Source organism: Oryzias melastigma, linkage group LG23 (genome assembly GCF_002922805.2).
Source record: "Oryzias melastigma strain HK-1 linkage group LG23, ASM292280v2, whole genome shotgun sequence".
NCBI lineage: Eukaryota > Metazoa > Chordata > Actinopteri > Beloniformes > Adrianichthyidae > Oryzias > Oryzias melastigma.
In genome coordinates, this window is record NC_050534.1 from 14,676,044 (window position 1) to 14,696,590 (window position 20,547).

Below are 20,547 nucleotides of genomic sequence, written 5' to 3' on the forward strand. Positions count from 1 at the left end.
GGTTGCTTGGTGGCTCATGTGTCTGTCTGCAGTTGCAAAGCAGTGAGAAAAACAGCAGTCACATACCTGCATTCAAGTGGAACAAACAGGACAGTTGGCTGCTCAAAGAAGGTCATCAGCCTTGGGCACCGTGTGTGTCTGTGTGTGTGTGTGCACATGTGCATAAATTTGGACTTAAAAAGAGATGGGGGTTCTTTATTGTCTCTAATGGCGGACTTGGACGGCGCACAAAAGCCCGTTTTCATCTTTTTGGTAAATCATTTTGATCTTCAGTTTTTAAGCAATATTGCCCCCAATTAATTATTGTAATAAAGGTCATTTGAGGGGAATTTATAATGGGAAGTCTTTGCCTCAATAAATACGTCATAGAAATTAGTAGAGGCTGGTTTTGATCAAATCAGAATACCGTCTTACATCTATTGGTTAGAAACTAAATAGTCATCTTTAACTGGAACTGCTGGGTTCATTAAAGGTGGATTCATGTTTTTGAGTCAGGTTCATTACAAAGTGTTCAGCATTTATAAGTGGGCATTTTTTCTCTATAATTGGCTACTAATGTTCTCTGAGCCTGTGAGCACTCCTGTTTATTGCCTTACGTATGATCTTGGGCTTTGTTGGTAATATTTCACAATAAAAGTTTTCCAAATAGCCGACAGAAGCACACAACAGCTGTGCCGGAGACTCCTCCAAAAGTTCAAGCACCCTGGAGCTCATTTGCACCGCCTGACCTCCGAGTTTCCCACCCACCCGGCCACCCGGCCAGACCTCCTCTCCTCAAATAATTAATTCACAAGGAATTCACGGTTGTATGTTTTCCTGTCATCTGGACCATCTTCTATTAATGCACGTGCTTAATCCTGTCCTAGTCTTGAAAATGTGCACAAACATTCAGTTTCTACAGCCAACCCACTCTTTGTGCTGCAACATTTGCACCCGGTAAACACACACACACATGAGCACACCTGCCGACATCCATGCAGTTTGATATGTGGCTCAAGGCAAAGCACTTCTCCCTAATGAGCCTCCTGCCCTCTGTTTCTCCTGGGGAGGAGAGAGAAGTAACCTTGATGCAGTTCAAAAAGGATGTAACCTGCTTACACACTCATAAACGGGAGCTGCTTTGCTTGGAGGAGAACATTGTTTGACTGTATCCTCCAACACTCTTGTGATGGTTTTATTTTTAATTACAAACTGGAACTAACTTTGTCTTTGTCAGTGTTCAGAATTGGCCAAAAATAGTTTTTCTTGAAACTTTAAATGTTCTTTTACTTTTATGAAAGTTAGGTAGACAAAAACTAATATAAAAGTTAAGAACACTCGCTGAATACTAATTATAGGCAGGAATGGAAAATATTTGAGACATTTGTGAAAAATATAGATGTTTACTTATTATGAGTCACCTTGTGCTAAACTCCGTTTATGTGTGTATATTCTCAAACGCTGAAAAGTCCCACTCTTTATCTTTTTTAAAGCGATCCTTTTTATCTCGAATGGGGGTCCAGATGACCCGAGCCTTACATTACATGTTATCCCATTCCAGTACAAGGGTTAAGTAGGACTTTTCCATTTTTTTGCCAAAAATCTGACATTTTCTGAGAAATAGTTTCCACACAGTTGCAGTACTTGACTATAAATTTGCCTCTTGGGTTCTTTGAAGGACTGTTGTCACCGAGTAAGCCTGCCCCATTTCCCTGTCATCCATCTGTTTACTGCTAGCTTTCAGCCCCTCAGCGTATGTTCACAACCTCAACCTAACATTAGCGGTACGACAAAAAAACGGTGAACCGATAAAGAATATTGACAAAGAGGAATTGGTAGAAATACAGATGTCATTGTGTTGCTTTATCATCCTATTTTTTTAAAGGATAAGAACAGCAAAAAGAAGAGAAAGGGTAGTCTGGTTATTAAAATCTGTATCATTTACGTATTTCCATAGTCCAGTGTACATACATAAAGAAGTTCTTTTCCTTTCCCCTTTACAAAGTATAAGGCTTCACATATTCCGTCCACTTAGTCCACATTCTGTAAAATGTGTCTATCTGCAGTTTAACTGAAAGGCAGCCTCTCCATTTTGTAGATTTCCTGCACAGTATTTATCCAATCCTCGATTGTCGGTGATTCAGGGTTGAGCCATTTCCGTGTTAAAGCTTTTTTACTTGCTGCCAAGAAAATCTAAAAACGTTTCTTGTTCTTTAATTCCAGTTTGTCCGTTGGTATGTCGCATTACTTTTGTGTTCCACCTAAAACCCCGACCACTAGTTGGCAGAACAGCACACTTTGAGCAGCTCTGCACTGCAACCAAAACAAGATCTCGCCAGAATCAGCTTGTATTAACTGTTCAGTCAGCCTTAAGGTTTTTATTTGGTATGTGACATGCACTACTTAATCTTTACTTGGGATTAATACCGAAAAGCGAAAAATTCTATTAGTATAGTCTTGAGACATATTGGGATATGTATTGTATCGGAATATGTATTCTATCGCCACTCTTACTGCAACAATTTCAATAAATACTCAGAAATTCTATTTTAAAAACACAATTTTTATTGGAGTTGGTCCAAAAAAAAATGGACACATCTGAGAATAGTTATTTCACTGCAGTGGATTTCTGCAGCCACTGACCTGTCTGTCTGTCTGCTGTGTTTGTTCTAGATCTGGGCGAACTACGAGGAAAAACCCGTGGAGGAAGTCGTGCATCTCTCAGAGGAGAAGGAACGCGTGCCCAACTACAGACCAGTGTTTGTCACTGAAATCTCAGACAACCTTCACTTTTACGCCCAGGATGTAGAAACAGGTAATTCTGTCTCTCTGTATACTACAATGACTTCTTGCTCACTGACTTATCCAATTAAGCAATTGTGGCATATGTACAGAAAACAACAAACTGGTGCACAATCTGACAGTACAGTAAAAAAAAAAAAAAAAACGGGAATATTAAAGCTGACATTTATTCTAATTGAAAATGCTGTTAAAACACTGCTTTACGTAATGCTGCAGTGATTGCTTCATCATACTTTGCAGCTTGGATGGGTTCTCGGGTTCTCTTTTTATTCCACTTTATCCAGACGAGCTTCATGAATGATAATGACCTCTATCACTCAGACATTCACCACATCACTTGCTGCAGCATCCCTTGCCAGGAGAGATGAGCAAACTTGTTCAACTTGTTCTTACGACTGAATAAATGGAGTTGTGCAGAAGTAAAAAAAAAAAGCAGTAAGCGGCAAAGACTGCAGTCCACAGGGATCGTAAGCCTTTAAATTATTAATATTTGTTTAGCCCTTCAAACACTTAAGATTAAGCGTCACGAAAATAATTAATGTTGTCACATGAGCATTTGATTGAAGCCAGTTAGTATGTAATCTATGCAGTGTTTTCAGTCTAAGTATAAAAGTGATGAAATCATTTCAAAAGATGATGCTGATCAAATGACAGCTTTAGTGCTTTTTATTGATTAAATGAAGAAAATGCAGAAGAAGATGCAGTCAATGAGATTAAAGCCAAGACCTACCTGAGACGGGCCGTGAAATCGACTTGGTCACCTTCTAATTTTGCATGACTGACGTGATTAATTAATGTGTGATGACCTATAATTGAATTCCACCAAAAGGATTTTGCTTTTTGTGTTAGTAGGACTTAGCTGGTGCTGCAATCTGTTGAAGAAGAAAGTGAGTGAAAGGAAGTACTAAGCTGGGCTTCATGTTGGATTTAAGTGATTGATTTAAAAAAAAAAAGTCAGTTTTATTGAGTTCCATTAGAAATCTCACCACAAAAATGTTTTTAAAGGGTAACCAAACAGGGAAGTTTGAGGCTGACTCCACCCACAGCTGAAATGTGAAACTCCAGTTAGAGGGGTGGGGCTTGTGGAGTAGGACTGTTATCATTACTGGAGCTAGAGAGCATGATGTGTGACTTGAATGGTTTGAATGGTTTTCATATATATTTTCTCAGGTATTCTAATATTTATTTGTAGCATACATATAAATTAGAAAAAAAAATCATACAATGGATTTTCAACATAGTAGCTGACAGAAAAGTACAAATGATGCACATGAGCTTTATTTGATGACATTCTTCCAAATATTGAAGTATTTTTACAGATTTGTTTTATTCCATTCTAATATCTTGAGTTTTGACATTTGGTGCATCAATAAAACAATTTTAGAAGTAGTAGAATTCTAAAAATTTTACTATTTGTAGTTGTCGACAAGTTCTTTACCGGGTTTCTTTATGGCAGATGGAAATAATCAGAAGATACAGCACAAAGTCCCTTTGGCTTCCAAACACACTTTAGTTGAATTACAACAGTTTTCTTGAGTTTTAGCTCCGTTAAACTACTAGTAGTCATCAATTTTGTACGGCATTTTCCAAAAAATGAAACCTGTGGGAATTCTCCTCCAAGACTGAACCCATTTATTTATATATTGTAGTCAATTAAAAGTCTTTATTGCTGTTGTTTTCATTTTTAGGAGGAAATGTAAAAAGCAATAATTTCATAGCACTTTTATTTTAATGGTTTCTGCAAACTTGAGTGTTTGGTGCGACTTTACTGACTCGACAATTTAGACAAAACACAGTTGTGGGACTTTGAAGATGCAGCGATGTGAAAATCCTCCTGAGCAGTTCTGTTTTGCAGGCTTTTGTTATCACAGTTTCAGCTCAGAGTAGAACTCATCCCACTGTCTTGTCTTTATCTCTGCAAACAACTTTAACTAATGCCACACTTTCCTTTTCTCAGAAGTGAGAAACTCTTTTGATCTTTTCTGCTCAGCTAGAAGCTAATTTTTTAGTGAAAGTTCTACAGTTGACAAACGTTGGCTAATCGCCATTTGTTGGTTATTGAAGCTTGTTAATCCAATTAAGGAAAATTGTATTTGCTTTATTTTTAAAATGATTTACTACTGTAAATTGTTAAAGCTATTCAATTGAAAAAGTGATTATTTATTTTTTTTACCAGACCAACGAAAGCTTTAGTAGATTAAGACTTATTACAACCTATGAATATTAGTTTTCATTTAGAATGGAACATTTAGCTACTTTACTTTGCTGTGTCTTAAAGAGAAATATTGGCACTAAAGAACTAAATTGTGAATTTATTTTGGCATGTGTTCTAGTGTGAATAGAATACAGTAATGTAACTCGTTGCAGAAGGTTCTTCAAGGTTAAATGGGTGTAATTAGTGTGCAGACCCTAACATTGGTCTCAAAGGAGCCATGTGCTGTGAAAAGTGCATTATAATTCTAAAAATAACCTGAAAACTCTTGAAGGATTTGCTTTTTCCAAAATCAGAATCCCTTCTCTTAGTGATTCTGAAACAGTCTCAGAATTCCTGTTTGCAGTATCTTTGTATATGGCATAGTCATGTCAGCATTACACTCATTCCCATTTTAATTAGTCACATGTAGCTGGCTAGTCTTCCCTCCATATGTGAAAATCTTTGCACGGACTCAATGAGTGATAAATTCTACATTAGGAATACTTATTCCAAGCCACTGAGAAGCTTGAGGGATTTTGGTCTTTAATCCTCAGTTTATTTTAAGGTCTTTATCTGTTGCAGTATTCATTTATCTTTTATTGTCTCAGTTTACTCCCCCTCACACATACACACAAACACCTTATCTGTCTTTAGTACTGCTGTCTTTTATCCCTCTATTTTCCTTGCATGTGTTGTTCCCTCTCCAGAGGCTATATGTAATTACTGTCAGAGGGGGACCTGCACAGATCTGTGCGACCTTGGACACATAAGGACACAGGCCTCTCCAGGCAAATGGAAGGAACTGGCTTTGAGCTGCACACAGTTGTTGGTTTGCCAGTGTGCTGGAATCTCGAATGCAAATGGAAGGCAGCTAAGAATTGTGTGGAAAAGGGAAAAGACAGTTAGTAAAACACACAGATTAGGCACCCGGCTTTCTGTCAGGCAAAGGTGTAAGGACAAACACTTCCTGTTGAGACATGGAAAAAACTTGCGATTTGTAATATTAGTGATATACAATGCCATGACGATGCGACTTGCGATATTAGTGATCAACATTGCAATGACGATACGACTTGCAATATTAGTGATTTACATTGTGATGGACAATACGAGGTGACATAAGTGATTGACATGGCGATGGACGATACGACTTGCGATATTAGTGGATGATATTTCTGTGATGATACAACTTGCGATATTAGTGATCAACATTGCGAGTATTGACACTGTGACGATACAACTTGCAATACATAAGCAAATAGCAAAACAGCTAATTGTATCTTTTTCACTAAAATACTTTTGTTCAAATAACAGTCCACTTGAACTAAACTCCCAAATGATCTAAAAGGCGGGGCATCTAACATAAATTGGGCAACAACTCAAGGACTCCATCTGATTGGTCAAATGTGTATAGGCCTGTATCCAGTTTGTTTAGTCGATATGCAGAAAGAATCTCTTAAAAAATGACACAAACTTTTTGATTTTGAGTGGGGTTCAGTGTCTTGCCAAAGGAGACTTTGACACGTGGACGGGCAAGGCAGGAATCGTATATCGTTTTTATTTATTTTACACTTTATGATATGCGTATTGCATAGGCTAACATCTCAATGACGATACATTTTTGATTTTGTGTGGAGGCCTAGGACTGACTATAAAGGAGGAGTTGGTGGCTCTTTGAGCCAAATGCTTGTGTAAATACATTTTTTGTAAAATATTGTTGAACAAATGTGCTTGAGTCATTGGTCAGTGCCGAAATGTGGGTATAAATTTATTTTTTTTCCCTCAAATTTGTTTTTGGCCTTTTAAAAGCTTCTCTTGTTTGTAAGACTTTCGTGCCCCCCTTTTTTTTAAATAATGAATTTAAGACTATGAAAACAAACACTCTAATTTCTCTTTTGTACTGTGAAATTATTGAGACCTCATATAAGAAACAGTTGGTTTTGGGGTTTATCAGGTGCTCTGTCTTCAAATCAACTTTCTATGAGTTGTCACTGGCCTTCATTAGTTTACTTTATCTTAGATTTTGTAAGTGAGCAGCTTACCTTCAGGGGGTGTCTTTGCCTGGACATTACCTTCCCACTGTTTAGACCTCACTCACTTGTCACCACTTTGGTGCTGGATTGCCGAGCCTGGCTCCAAACAGACACATATTTTCTGCTCACCGCAAGCTTCAGCAGCAGCACAGTTGGCGGTACATCCTGTCTAGTGCTTGTTTCTTGGCATCCATACAGACTCGTAATGAGTTGAGTCGTCCCCCCCAACTAGGTGCCACTCCGTCCACATTATTCACTCCTCTACCTTTTACACACAGCAGCTGTTCAATACCTAATGATGCCGAGGCCCATCTACTGAAGGACCAGGTGTGTCCAGAGGGCAGTTCACGTTTTTGCCAAACTTTAACCTGATCTTGTCGAGTCTGTTTTGCTGTGGCTGAAGTGCTTACATTTGCATGAAAACAATTGGGCAGACGGGAAGTCTTCCCCATGAGGGCCAAATTTTTTTTTAAAGGTCCTCTTCTTTTGAAAATATTCTTTTGGTAAACTTGTAAATTAATGAGTCCTGTTGAATAAACAACACCCGGACATACAATGGTTTTGGGACTCTGCAGATGGTGCCAAACAGAATTAAAAAAACATAGTTAAAAATATTAAAATACATTTCTACAAATATAAAAATGTTACAATTTGAATTATTCAGAACATGTTCACACTGAATTAAGAGACGAATACAGTTAAATATGTCTTTGTCCTTCTTTGTTTAATTTGTATTTATGTTGCGGGTCTGTGGTTTATAAATTATCCAACTGGTGCATGCATAGGTGATCATTTACTTAGTTATCCATTCACACATCTGCTTTTTTGAATCAGGTTGCCTGGTCAGTTTTCTAAGCAAACACATCCAGACCTCCTACTCAACCGGGACTCACTCCAGCTTGCTAGAGGCACCCCACTCCAGACTAACTGAGAGATATGGCCTCTCTAGCATGTTCTAGATATTCTTTGGGGTCTTTGCCTATTGGGACACACCTGAACATCCTGCATAAGGAACCCACTTGTATCAGTTCTGTTTGTTAATTACGCCAGTAGATTGAGAGCTTTGTCTTGGCAATGCACCTGGGGGAGATGAGAACTGGCTCGAGTACCTCAAGTTTGTGGATGTTGTAGGGGCTGCCTTTGCTGACATGTCTTAACAGCATTACATGGAAGATGGGGACACACCTGGGTGCAAGACATTCTTTTCTTTTAAGAAAAGAAATAGAAGGGTGTTTTCTAACTACAGACATCATATCCCTCAGCCTTCCTGTGACACTATACTTTAGCGTACTGGAGAAGTATCTATTCCCTCTGATCAGGAAGAACCATGCAAACCAACTCTACACCTTCCATAGACTTTTCAAGGTTCATGAGACTTTGAGCAACCATTTCTTTTGTTTTATGAGTTTGGAGCAGGCATTTAATGTGAAAGGCGCCCTTTAAATATGAAGTCCAGGATCCTCCTGTGTTGGGACGTTCAATCCCCCTACAACCAAAGTAGGAGCTCGGTTTGTATTGCTGGCATTACGTCTGTCTTGGTTCCAGGAAACGTTGAACTCCAACAGGGATGCCTTTTGTCACTGCTTCTGTACACAATCTTTGAACATGGTCCAGATCTGGTCTGTAGACCAGATAATGCCGTTTCACTGGCCTCATTTAGCACTTCAGTGTGCACTTAAGTTGGTTTGCAGTCGTGTATTAAACGGTTAGAATGAGATATATGACCTCTAAATCAGAGGCCATCGCTCTCAATCAGAAATAGGTGGCCTTCAACCTTTGACTATGAAAATCGGTATTGTGTGGTCTTGACCTCAATTGAGGGAAGGATGAAGTGTAAGACTTGTAATTCACCCATTGTGAATTGTTTTTAACCCTTACACTATATGTTAAAATTGATTCTCACTCAAAAAATGTGTTGAAAAGTCATTTTAAAATATTAAAAATTAATCCAGATTTGGGCTAAAGACCAAACGAGGAAATATGCAGAAATGTCCACAATTGTAACAGTAATTCAGTAATGTAATGGCCCCATGAAATTAAAGGAGAACATGTTTAATTGCTAGACTGTTCTTCCATTGTGCACGCAATCATAGTCAAGCTAAAGCTGCTTATTTGCTAAACCATATTAATTTCAATTTTACATCCAGTGTAATTACGATTTATTGCTGTGAAAATAGCTCTATCATAGTGTTAACCGGTTGTAAGAAGAAAGTTATAATTATAATTTCTTTACCTAGACCTAGAGTCTGCTCAATAGTTCTCTTTGTGTTTCCATGTTCAGTTTTGTCAGCAACTGCACCGTCTTTTGTTTCTTTTTTAAACGGAGAAAGCAGATGGGTCAATGAAAGTTGTTGACAGTCGATGCTGCTTTTGGTCATATTCTAAGCTTTCCACTGCAGCAGATGCACTATTTAAGGGTGACATGCTGCCTGGATGATCTTTTACCCTCTCAAGGCATCCATTATTAAATCAGATACGCAAGTTAGGTTCTAAAAGGTCAGTCACCTGCCGGTTCGAGGCGGGATGCTTTTGATTTCAGGTGGAAAATAACAGTCCAGCTTCTTCTCATGCTCAGCAAGCCCGATTTGCGCTAATGCCAGCGTTCGGCTCCATTACTTGAAGCTAAAAGGCTGAATGACACTTTTCACAGTGGTACCCCCATTTTAGGAGTCCAAATGGAGCTCTTTTCGAATGTGGTCAAATGTGCACAAATGTAAGCACATTTGGGAGATGCGCGTTTCACGCTATAAGTATATTTAGACCCGCTGCAATCGAATGTAGGCATTAGCTCCAGTCAGTGAATCTGGACAGGTGGCGTAAAGGGAAACAGGAGGGACTCGTGCAAACAAAGTCACAGATGCTTTTCCTGTTCACATTTTTTCAGCGATGGTTTGTGCCATTCCAGAAACGCTAATTTTGTTGGCAGAATGACTGAAAATGGTTGACGGTGGCGAGGATTTTCATATAAAATGCAAACCATATCTCACTACAGTGAGTAAAACAGTATATGTTAAGCACTTGGAACATTTTTTAGCATTTGGCACATTCTAAAACTAATTTAAAAATGGCGCCATTTCAACAAAGATTTTGACTTGTGGTCACTGAACGGACATTTATTTATTTTTTTCTAGAATGTTTTCCATTGCACTTTTCCTTTCACAGATGATCTCCATAATTTGTACAAACGTAGAAATTATTAGCAGCCTTTAATCTTTTAGTTTCTTGTTTTTATTTGTCACACTGTGGTTATTTATCCAGCTGTGGGTTAATGGCTTTCTTAAACCACTTAATGGAATTCAAAACAGTCTTGGGATTTCTTCTCAAAGGACACTTGATTTAGCGTTTTCTATGGCTTTTCCCCCCACCCCTGTTTCTCCTTACTCAATACAATGGCAGAAAACAGTCATAACCCACCAGTAAAATTACTGTCATTTCTCCAGTCCACTTGCTCATTCTGTCCATTTTTCTTGTGTTTTGTTATGTTTTTTTTGTTGCTCCCTGGTAATGTGCTGGGCAGTTAAAATGCAATTAGATATGATTTACAAAAAGCTGCAGCCATTATGGTGTATAAGCAAATTACAGAGCAAGAGTAGAAAAAAAAGAGGCGACTAAAAGAACTTGGCAGCATCAGGGGCTGTCAATTGTTTGGTCGCTTTTCGGATCATCACTTTGGCTCTGCTATTAACACAGAAGGAGCAATCATGCTTGACATGGTTTAGCCTCTCTGCAAGCACATGTTTGGCTGTCTGGCTGTTTGTAATGAGGAATCTGACTCTGTACCTACATGATTCCTCATTTTGCACCAAATGTTATTCCAGGGGTGTCCAGGTTTTTTTGTTGAGAGGGCCAGATTTGGTGTGAGGAAAATGTTTTGGAGGCCAAATATATAAATGCAGATAGATTACATACTTTTTATTTCTTCACAAAACATGTAAATACAATTTTACAAAAATATTGTCCATATTTTGCACTGTTTATTCCCATTTAGCTTGTTGCAGTTGGCATGTCTTGTCTGGTAGTGCCTCTTGAGATTAAACTCCTTGAAAACAGCCACAATTCTTTCATATTTCAGAAGAAAAAAAATTCCACTTGTCCTGAATGCTTTCCTTTTTTATTTACATTGCCATTTTAGAAATGAGCTAGAAAGGGTCACATGACAGTGTTGCCAACTTAACCATTGACTGTATAATCACTGGACGAATCAAGTGTGAGGTCATCCATTAAAAATGTCTTACTTCTGGTAACTGCATAATAAAACCAATTCAGTCGCTGTTTTTCCACGGTACGGACGCCGCCAGACGAGAGCGATTGGTCCGTTTCTAGGGCAACTATTTTTGTCAAACGTTCGAGGTGGGGGCCAGTAGGCACCATATACTTTTACTGAGGCATCTGACTGGTCAGTGTTGTAACTGTAATGACTTGTGATAAAGAAAAAATATGAAAAGAATTGAGATTAGCAAAAAAAGTTTAAGAAGATAGCAAAGCAAGAATTAGATAGATGGGGCGGGGGGCACGACTATCCAGTGGTTCTACAGTCTATGAATTTATACGCTGGGAGCTGCATCTTGACTTTATGAAATAATCCTGCAGGCTGGTGGGAATTTGAATGTAATCTGTATTTTGTTCATGGGTCAGACTTTGGATATTCCTGATTTATATGGTTTTAGGGAAAAATCAATTTGGTGATATATCGCGATATTTCATTCAGCAATACTAGTATCGATTCAAAATGCAGACAAGAAAATATTTATTTGTGAGCATCCTTCAGCGTCTTATTTTTGTTTTCCACCTTAACTCCCGACCACTAGTTGGCAGCACAGCACACTTTTGAGCAGCTCTCACCGCACTAGAACAAGATCTTGTGAGAACGAGCTTGTGCTAAACGTTCAGTCTCATTGGCTCAACCAGCCTGGCAGTTTCTGTTGTCATGAGACATGTACTACTTTGTTTGACTTAGTTTTTTTCTAATTCATAAAAAAAAGTAGAAAATTGTTCTGATACATTTTATCGTATTGCGAGACACGTATCGCGGTATGTATTGCATCGCCAGATTCTCGCCACACCTCTACTGGTTTATTCTGATCAGGTATGCAAAGTATAGCTGCATACATATAGTTGTACCGTTTAAGTTTAGGTGTACCACAGAAGAAGAGTATTCCTTTACACATAAATGGCACATACAAACTGGATTAACGGTTTACTGCAGTTAGCAAATATAAAAACGGATTATCCGAAATATCTCAAATTAACAATGATGCATCACAAAATCAGTTATTTAAAACAGCTGCAGGAATTTTATTATAGACAGTTCAGATGGTCATTCTTGTATTTTCACCAGGAGTAAAAAGCTGAAAACGGCTTGTTTCCATGTGTCCTACTGTCAGAGGACAGATAGCAGTGGTTGTCGCGCTTTGATTGGCACAGCTCCCAAGCAAAGATAACAAGGCAGTTAACTGTACCAACCACAAAAAAAACGATGAATGGAAATTGTTCAATGATGCAAGGCATTTACACCCATTTGCCAAGAGCAGAGAAGAATAGTGGATCCAGGCCAGTTTCACAGTAGGATGGAGTCTCATAAGTCCAGAAGAGTCTGAGCATCTGTAGACACTTTGTGTTCTGAAAGAGCAAAACTTTTACCCGTGTCATTAGACTTTAATCTTTTGTAGCCACATAGAGGACATAATTATATGGACCAGTTGTTTGCGGCAGATTTTCCTTTTGAGGTCCAATGTAGCGGACACACACCATCACTGCGCAGACGGAGCTGTCTTACTTTATTCCCACTAAATCCCTTTTGTACTCCGCCTTGTTTTTTTCCCTCCACATTTGACATGCAAATGTAGGTTTCCTGTCTGCTGTAGCTGGCAGCTGCTTGCCTGTCTCGGCACAGATAATTTAGAAAACGCAGCATAATTAATCATATTTTTATTCTCTCCCCCACATAAATAATAGGTGTTAATGACAACTAGCAGCAGCTGTACACAACCCGAGAGATGCCTGCAATGCTTGCCTCCAAGCTGTTTGTTTGCCAGCAATGTGCATCGTCAGCAGAATTGAATAGTGCACACACAAACACTCGCATGTAGTGGCTGGTTTTATTTGCAAGATACCATGCTAATGGGAGTGGGCATGTTGCTGCATTGGGCTTTAAAACTAAAAGCTGCATGCGGAATCGTCACCAAAGAGTAATCCATATGTGGCTAACTTCGTTGCGGAAACACACAAACAAGAAAATCTTTACATGCAGTAATGTCATAAATTCAAAAACAAACATACTATTCGCTGTATATTAGTTTGCAGTACTCTTGAAAAGTGTATTTTTATTTTTTTTTATTATTTATTTAAATGCAGATGCTTATGCCTCCATGTTGCAGCTGACTGGTTCAGATCAGGACACCACTCACTGCAGTCATTGGTTCCACGCCGAGCAGCCAGTCACTATCTGATTTTTCCTGCTCCCCCCTCGTAAATAGCAGTTCTCACCTCAAATGCACCATAATGGCTTTGCTCCACATGTTACAAAGGTTTGATAAGCCATAAATACCAACTGGGGGGACTGGATTAGCTCTGTTTTAAACCAGTGAAAGCCACAAATGTCCTACTGACTTAAACTGCTTCCCACATTGAGCAAAATCTATTGCAGAAGTGCATGAAATGGAAATATTTATTTTTATTTTGTTATATTCTTTGCATTTTTTAAACGCACAGCCTCCAATGATGCAAATAATTCTTTAAACGTGTTTGTGATTTGTACGACTATCTGTATCATGCTTTGGGAAATCATGTCTGATTCATATTCATACACTATCACAGTTCTGCATGGAGTGTTCGTGTTCCTCTGTCAGTCACACCCTTTCAGCTCAACATACAAATGAATGATTGTCGTCTTGTTGAGGTTCATCAGAACTCAGTCATTTTGAACTCACATCTATGTCAGAGGTCTGCAACCTTCAACACTGAAGGAGCCGTTCAGGTTGATTTCTCACAGACTACAACCCAGTAGGAGACACAAAGTCTTCCTCCACCCCCCAAAAAATACGACACTAATTTGTATTTATGCTAGTGACAAACATAGGTGAACTGTTGTTCATTTTTAATGAATAAAACATAAAGATTAAAAGAAAATTGCCTTTTTTTAGTGTTTGACAGAGGTTTGAAAAAAAAGCACGAGTTCCTTTCAAAATAAAAGACCCTGCCACATTGGATCATCTCAATGCAGCAAATGTAATAGTAGCAAGTGTTATGTCAGCAGTGATTACATAAAAATACAGATAATTTTACTGTTGTTGGTGCATCAAATGTAAGTTTAACAAACCAAAATGAAATCTGAGCTAATTAATTTTAACATGCATTGATTTCCTAAAGGACACGACGCACAAAAATTTGTCAAAATGTTGTAGTTCGACTTGTGGTGCTGTCCTTAAAAAGTTTTTTATGAGTAAAAGTTTGAGTTTGTTTACTTATTTTTCCTTTACTCCTTTTTAACTTTTTACTTAACTGTAACTTTTTTAAAATTTAAAAACATTTTTTTATTTTTTTTAATTGAGGACTAAAAGAGCCGTATGTGGCCGCGTAGTCGCAGGTTGTAGACCTCTGATCTACGTCAAAAGTCTTCTCCTCTTCAGAATAGGGCTGCCACAAACAATTGTTTCAAGGATAATGCAAATGCAGTATTAGGATGCATGGAGAATAGTTGTGAGATTTAAAAAAAACAATTAATCGACTATTAAACTACTCGGCATAGTTGTGACTCATTGACTTAAAGGCCCAAGTCCAGAATGATCATTTGAGTTCTGGTTTGGTTAAATCATAAATTCAGTTTCCAGAAGCTCAAATCCAAGGTTCCTGTAGAGTCTTAAAAAGCCTTAAAAGCCTTGAATTTGAACATTTGGAAATAAAGCCTTAAAAAGCATGTAAGAAGTCTTGAATGTTGATATCTTGGTCTTAAAAATGGTACAGCTTAAAACTTTTTCCAAGTGACTTTTCTAGTCTAAAAAGTTTTTAGATTATTTAAGTAAAGTTTCATTGCACCGAAATGTGAGTAATAAAATAATGAGTCTAGTAATTGTAATTCAGTTACTGAAATTTGAACCGCTATTCCTTACTGATAAGAAATTGTTCTGAAATTCAAGAATTTCGTTTATTCTTTTTCGTCCATAGGGCTGGGAATTAGGCAGAGAAATTGGTCTTCATTTTTCATATGTAGAGTCTTAAAAAGTCTTAAATTTAACCAGGAGAAACGTGTAGGAACCTTAAAATCTCTGGATTTAATATTTTTTTGGTCCGTTTCCACCAGGAGCCCAGCTGGAGACCCTGATGGAGACCATGAGAGCAGAGATCGCCGCTCATCCACCTGTGGAAGGATCTTATGCTCCACGCAGAGGAGACTACTGCTTAGCCAAGTTTGCAGATGGAGAATGGTAATAGAAAATGCCTTATTCTTCACTTTTAATTATGAAACTGCTTGAAATGCTATAATGAGAATTGACAATTGAAAGCAGCAGACTTGGGTTGGGTCACTGTTGGTGTTGGGTTTGTCTGAGACGGCAGAGAAGATTGTTGACATCTTTGTCAAAATAATTCCTCACCACTTTGAGAGTTGCGAGTCTAGTGGCATGGAGGGAGTATCCAGCATCTTTAACAGAATGCAGGCAACCAGAGTCTCTCGGCAAAACGATGCATTTTAATGGGATGATCATTTATTCAATTACATAGAGTGGTTTTAATTTAGCGGTGCTTGATGGCTTTTTTTCCCCCTCACTCAGGCACAGAAGCCATTTCATTTTCACCTCATCTTGTTTTAACCCTGGGATGCGTTCACTGCAGACACCTACAGGCTCCTAATTAGCTTTCTGCCACTGCTTTGGCCCTTAAGAACCAGCAGTCGCTTGATGGTGACGCACAAAAGCATCTCTTGGTTGAGTTTCCTCGCTGAAAGTCTGCAGATGGTCGCGGGGACAGATAGAAGTCACAGAAATGGAGGGAGGGAGTCTGTCAAAAAAGGTGACGGTGGAAAAAAAAAAGTAGTCCTGAAACTGATTAAAAACCAAATGTTCACCTGACACAGGTGCTGTCCTCTCTGTCCCCTCTGCTTCTGTCCGTCTTCCTCTCCGCGGTTATGCAGCAAACACAAGTTAATCTCCTGCCTGTAAATCAGTGGGCATGTTAAACAGGCCATCTGGTGCAAACATTCACTCTATTCTCACGTCGACTGGCAAAGCGGTAAACCTGGAGAAAGTCGCAGCCTTGAGTGTTTACCACTCAAAAGCAGAAAGTGCTGGAGCTGTTCTGAGCTCGGTACTTTGGGGTGCGTTTGGAACAGAGGATTGTTTCGTAACAGAACCATTTGGGGCTTATAAATAAAATTGTGTAAGTGACTAAAATTAAACCTCCTTGTTCATCTTAAGGTCCCACTCCAATCATCTTCTGATCTATTGTAAAAATGTTCCCAACTGTACTGTTCATCATAAGGATGTGAAGGATCATAAAACTCTCAGTTTAGATCATGTTTTTGGGTCAGTAAAAATAAAAAAAAATAAAAACAGGAAAAAAAGCCAACAAAATAAAAGGCTAAAAATTAATTTTTCTGAAAAGTTTTAAGAGAGAAAATACAACGTTAATAAAGTACTTCAAAACACACAAATATATAAAGGCACACAAACGCAAATGCAATCTTTTTCAAACTGAATTTTTTTAAAATCTCTGATTAACCACAAATTGAGTAAAGAAATAGAAATGCAGTTTTAAGCTTAATTTTATATGTCATCTATAATTAGGAAAATGTCACAAGAAAATCTTAAAACACTGTTTTATTCAATGTAGGTACTCCGTTCTTATTTATTAAAACCTTTCTTTTGTGTTTTATTTGTCCCTCGCATGTCTTCACTGCTTCAAGACTGATAGTCAGGACTGTCTTGTATGAGGAATCCATTAAAACTGTTCGCTTTCTGTACAAATTTAGTCTTCGCTGAAACACTTTTATCCCGCAGTCGATTGTTCGGTTCCAACGGTGTAATTTCCGTCCTACCGGTAATTTAAATAGCAAACTGTGTTTGGAAATCAAATATTTGAAGCTAAACGGCGAGTTTTTGTGATTAGCACACATTTGCTAATGTTATTTGCTACAAGGCAAAATCAGGTTTGAATTTCAGGTTTTTATTGCAAAAAGGCCTCTGTGCAATTTCCACATCCTTCCTCTGTCCCGAAAGATCCCCTCTGACCCCCCCCTCACACCCCCGGCCTGCTCATCCTATCCCGCTCCTTTCCCGCCGATCACAACAGACAGATCCTCCAGCACCTTCTCTCCAGGGAAATAAGCACAGAATCATTTACTCATCTCCTTTTCCTCTTGTGCCTTCTACTCCGTTTTCCCTCTGCTCTCTTCTCCTCCACCTCCTCCTCTTTTTTTGTTTTAAATTCCTCCAATTATTCTCTTTGTGCTGCAGGTACAGAGCCAGAGTGGAAAAAGTTGAGTCACCAGCGAAGGTTCACGTCTTCTACATCGATTATGGCAACGTGAGTAACTTTGCAGCCGCGGCTTTGATTGTGCAAGCACATTTGATGAAGAGATTGTGGGAGGCGGAAAATGCCCTCATTAAAACACCCCAGCATTGTTGTTTTTTTTGTTTTCAATCCCAGGTTAATTTACATGCTCAAAGAAGCCTTTCAGTGCAGCTCAAAACAAATACGATATTCATGTTTATAAAAGAATTACCAAACGAAGTCCTCATTAAAAAAAAAAAAAAAATCTGGTTTAAGTCTGATCTAACTGTTACGTCTAACTGCCAACATGCGCGCACGCTTGCATCACACGCAGCCATTCCCCCACCCTGCGGGACTTTTCCCATGATGCAGTGGAGCGGCACAGTGTGTGACTGACCTCAGAGGGGAGGGGGGGCGGATCCAGGTTTGGCTGGCAGATGCGATTCATCCTGGCATGTTGCTTAAAGTGTGATTCTCCCAGGCTGAGCTGGTACTTTAAAGGAAAAAAAAAAAAAAAATGGGGATGAGCTCGTCTTGGCGCCGCCTGATTCGTAGCCCGTCGTTTCAAGCTGATTGATTGTAACCTCGCTTTCATGTCCCCCTGCTATGAACTATTAGGTGGCACCTTTTCACAGTCCAGGTCAGCTCCTGAGTTATTATGTGAATATTAGAAAACACAGCAGAACATTTTTATAATTCCATTTTTGGAGCCAATCTTCAAAGTGCCGTCAAAGTCTTAACGCAGTAAAGATAAATTGAACGTTTTGTCCATAATGAATGTTAAAGGTATTCTCTATCTGGACGGTACAGTCCAGTGAACACATTAACCTGCAGTATGAGGGGTCATTAAATTAACTTTGATCACATGACCAACTTTCCGCTAGAGTGCAGCCGGCAGCGATCAGTGATTGATCAGTTCTCACAGCGGCTTCCACCTTAAGCAATTACAGCTCAAAGCATAAAGTGACGAGTTTTGGGATTTTTTTTCATAAAAGAAGCTGCTTAGACCAGAAAAATACACTTCTCAAAGGTCATGTTTTTTTGGCAAAAATATCATAACATGCAGTCAGATGATCAAAAGTGCCATGAAAAGTGGATTGGAGGAGATCTAAGGCTGCTCTATATATGTTTTAGTGTATCCTGTCCTTCATCCTCTTTCAGAGAGAAGTCGTGCCATCCACCCGTCTGGCCGCCATGCCTCCTGCCTTCAGCACCAGGACCCTGCCAGCCCAGGCCACCGAGTATACCTTCGCCTTCATCCAGGTCCCACAGGACGTAAGTGCCCAGTCGAGCCGAGATGTGTTCCGCCGCCAGGAGTTTCCGAATTAACTTTGAGCGATCTGCCTCTACAGGCTGATTCAGTGCCAGCTTTTGAAAGTTGTCTTTTCTGGCAAGACATGAAAAGTGTCTGAGCTTCATGTTTCACATGAACAGATTAGTCTGTAACTGAGAGACGGGGCCGGCTTTTTTTTTTCTTCTTTCTTTTAAGACGAGTTTTGTAAAAATTAATGTCGTCGTTAATGGAGATCATTCAAAGCAGAGTCTGTGGTTTTTGTGCAGAGAATTTGACCTATTATTTAACCGCCAAAACATGGAAACGCAGCCAAGTGTTTCATGTTTGCCTTTGCCAGCTAAAAATGTTACAGACTTCTCTCTTTTTTTTTCTGGAGCTCAAACCTTGTTTGCATCCAATTGCACATTTATTCAGCCTTCACTGATTGTGTGTGTGTGTTCGTGTGTGTGTCGGTGTCAGAGGTCAGTACGCTCATACCATCCTGAGTGGGCTGCATGCAAATTACCAATCAAATTCAAACAGGTTTTCTTTTTCTATGTTCCTGACTGACATTGTGTTGAATTGGTATGTGTTTGTACTTAAAGAGCCGCTCTGATCATCTTTTGAGCTATTTTAAAGGCGTTCCCAGTGGTCTTTTAATTAAGATTGTGCTGCTTTCAGCCAAAAAAAACCCCTGTTATTTTCTAGTACATAGTTTCTGCAGAGTGGCAGTAATTCCAACGCGTTCTCACTCCCGTCATATATAGACGTATGGTTCGGGGCCCCTCTGTATAACTTTTTGACGTTTTAGGTGTACCCAACTTAACGTTTTTTTTACATATTGGCTGTTTCTAATTAATCAGGATTCGACAACCTTTGGGCTGTGAACTGGTACCAGTACCATAACGCGGTACCAGTTCACATCCAATACCAAGTCCTGAGGGGTTCGGGACCCGTGATTTCATTGGAACACCCAGTATGTCAAAAAAAGACACTAAAAAATGCTAAAATGTGACGGAAAGGGCCCAAAGCATATCTCCATATATGACGAGTAGTAGTAGTAGAATTTTCACAATACTCAGGTAAAAAATATAGGTGTAAGCAACAAGGGAACGCCACTTTTACAAGCTCACCGTGGTAATACCTTTTAAAATCTACAACTACTTAAACCAGCAAGTTTTCCAAAGAAGCTTTCCAAACGATGCTTGAATTATGAGGCAATAGATTGAAATCTATAGGAGGAGCTTAAATTTGTAGGCGGAGCCTGACTGCCTCCTCTTGGGCTCAAAGGTGAACAAAACTTTGGTTGTGGTTGTAGACTTAACTTGGTGGAAAACCTTAAGAAAATCCCTTGAACAAAAGTTTTCTTTTGTCGTAATACATCATTGTCTTGCAGACAAACGTATTCTCACTCCCAACTCATCATATACTGTATGGACGTGTTGTTCGGGCCCCCTCCGCATCACTTTTTGATGTTTTGGGTGTCCCCAACCTGTCGTTTTTTTGGACATGCTGTCTGTTCCCATTAGATCAAGAATCCCCAACTCCATGCCGGTCCGAGGACCGGTTGGTACCAGGCCACTGACTCTAATCAGGGATCCCCAATCCTTAAGGTATAGGACAGTACCCTAACCTGGTACCAGTTAGGGTGCTGCACCGCATCTCAAGAGTTGGGTGACCAACCCTTGAGATGCTGAGTTGTAGTAAGGACCGTTGGTGCTGAGCAACCCCGCCCCTCTTCCCTTCTCAGTTGCTAAGATCTCAGAGTGGGAAGCTTGTGG

At 39.2% G+C, this 20,547-nt stretch overlaps 1 protein-coding gene and 1 long non-coding RNA gene across 6 annotated transcripts in view; one reads left to right on the top strand and one right to left on the bottom strand.

Annotated features, from left to right (window-relative positions):
- snd1 (staphylococcal nuclease and tudor domain containing 1) overlaps positions 1-20,547 on the top strand; it is a 181,017-nt gene that overhangs the window by 138,960 nt on the left and 21,510 nt on the right. Inside the window, exons 18-21 of the mRNA XM_024292246.1 lie at positions 2,653-2,794; positions 15,308-15,431; positions 17,457-17,526; positions 18,655-18,768. Coding sequence (XP_024148014.1) covers positions 2,653-2,794; positions 15,308-15,431; positions 17,457-17,526; positions 18,655-18,768 — 450 coding nt within the window. The remainder of the gene's footprint in view (positions 1-2,652; positions 2,795-15,307; positions 15,432-17,456; positions 17,527-18,654; positions 18,769-20,547) is intronic.
- Positions 14,544-20,547, bottom strand: part of LOC112158751 — a 354,072-nt gene continuing 348,068 nt past the window's right edge. For all 5 annotated transcript variants that reach the window (XR_004947099.1, XR_004947100.1, XR_002921355.2 and 2 more), the window contains 3 exons: positions 17,891-17,986; positions 16,070-16,157; positions 14,544-15,950 (listed from right to left, as the gene is read on the bottom strand). This is a non-coding gene — a long non-coding RNA (uncharacterized LOC112158751). The remainder of the gene's footprint in view (positions 15,951-16,069; positions 16,158-17,890; positions 17,987-20,547) is intronic.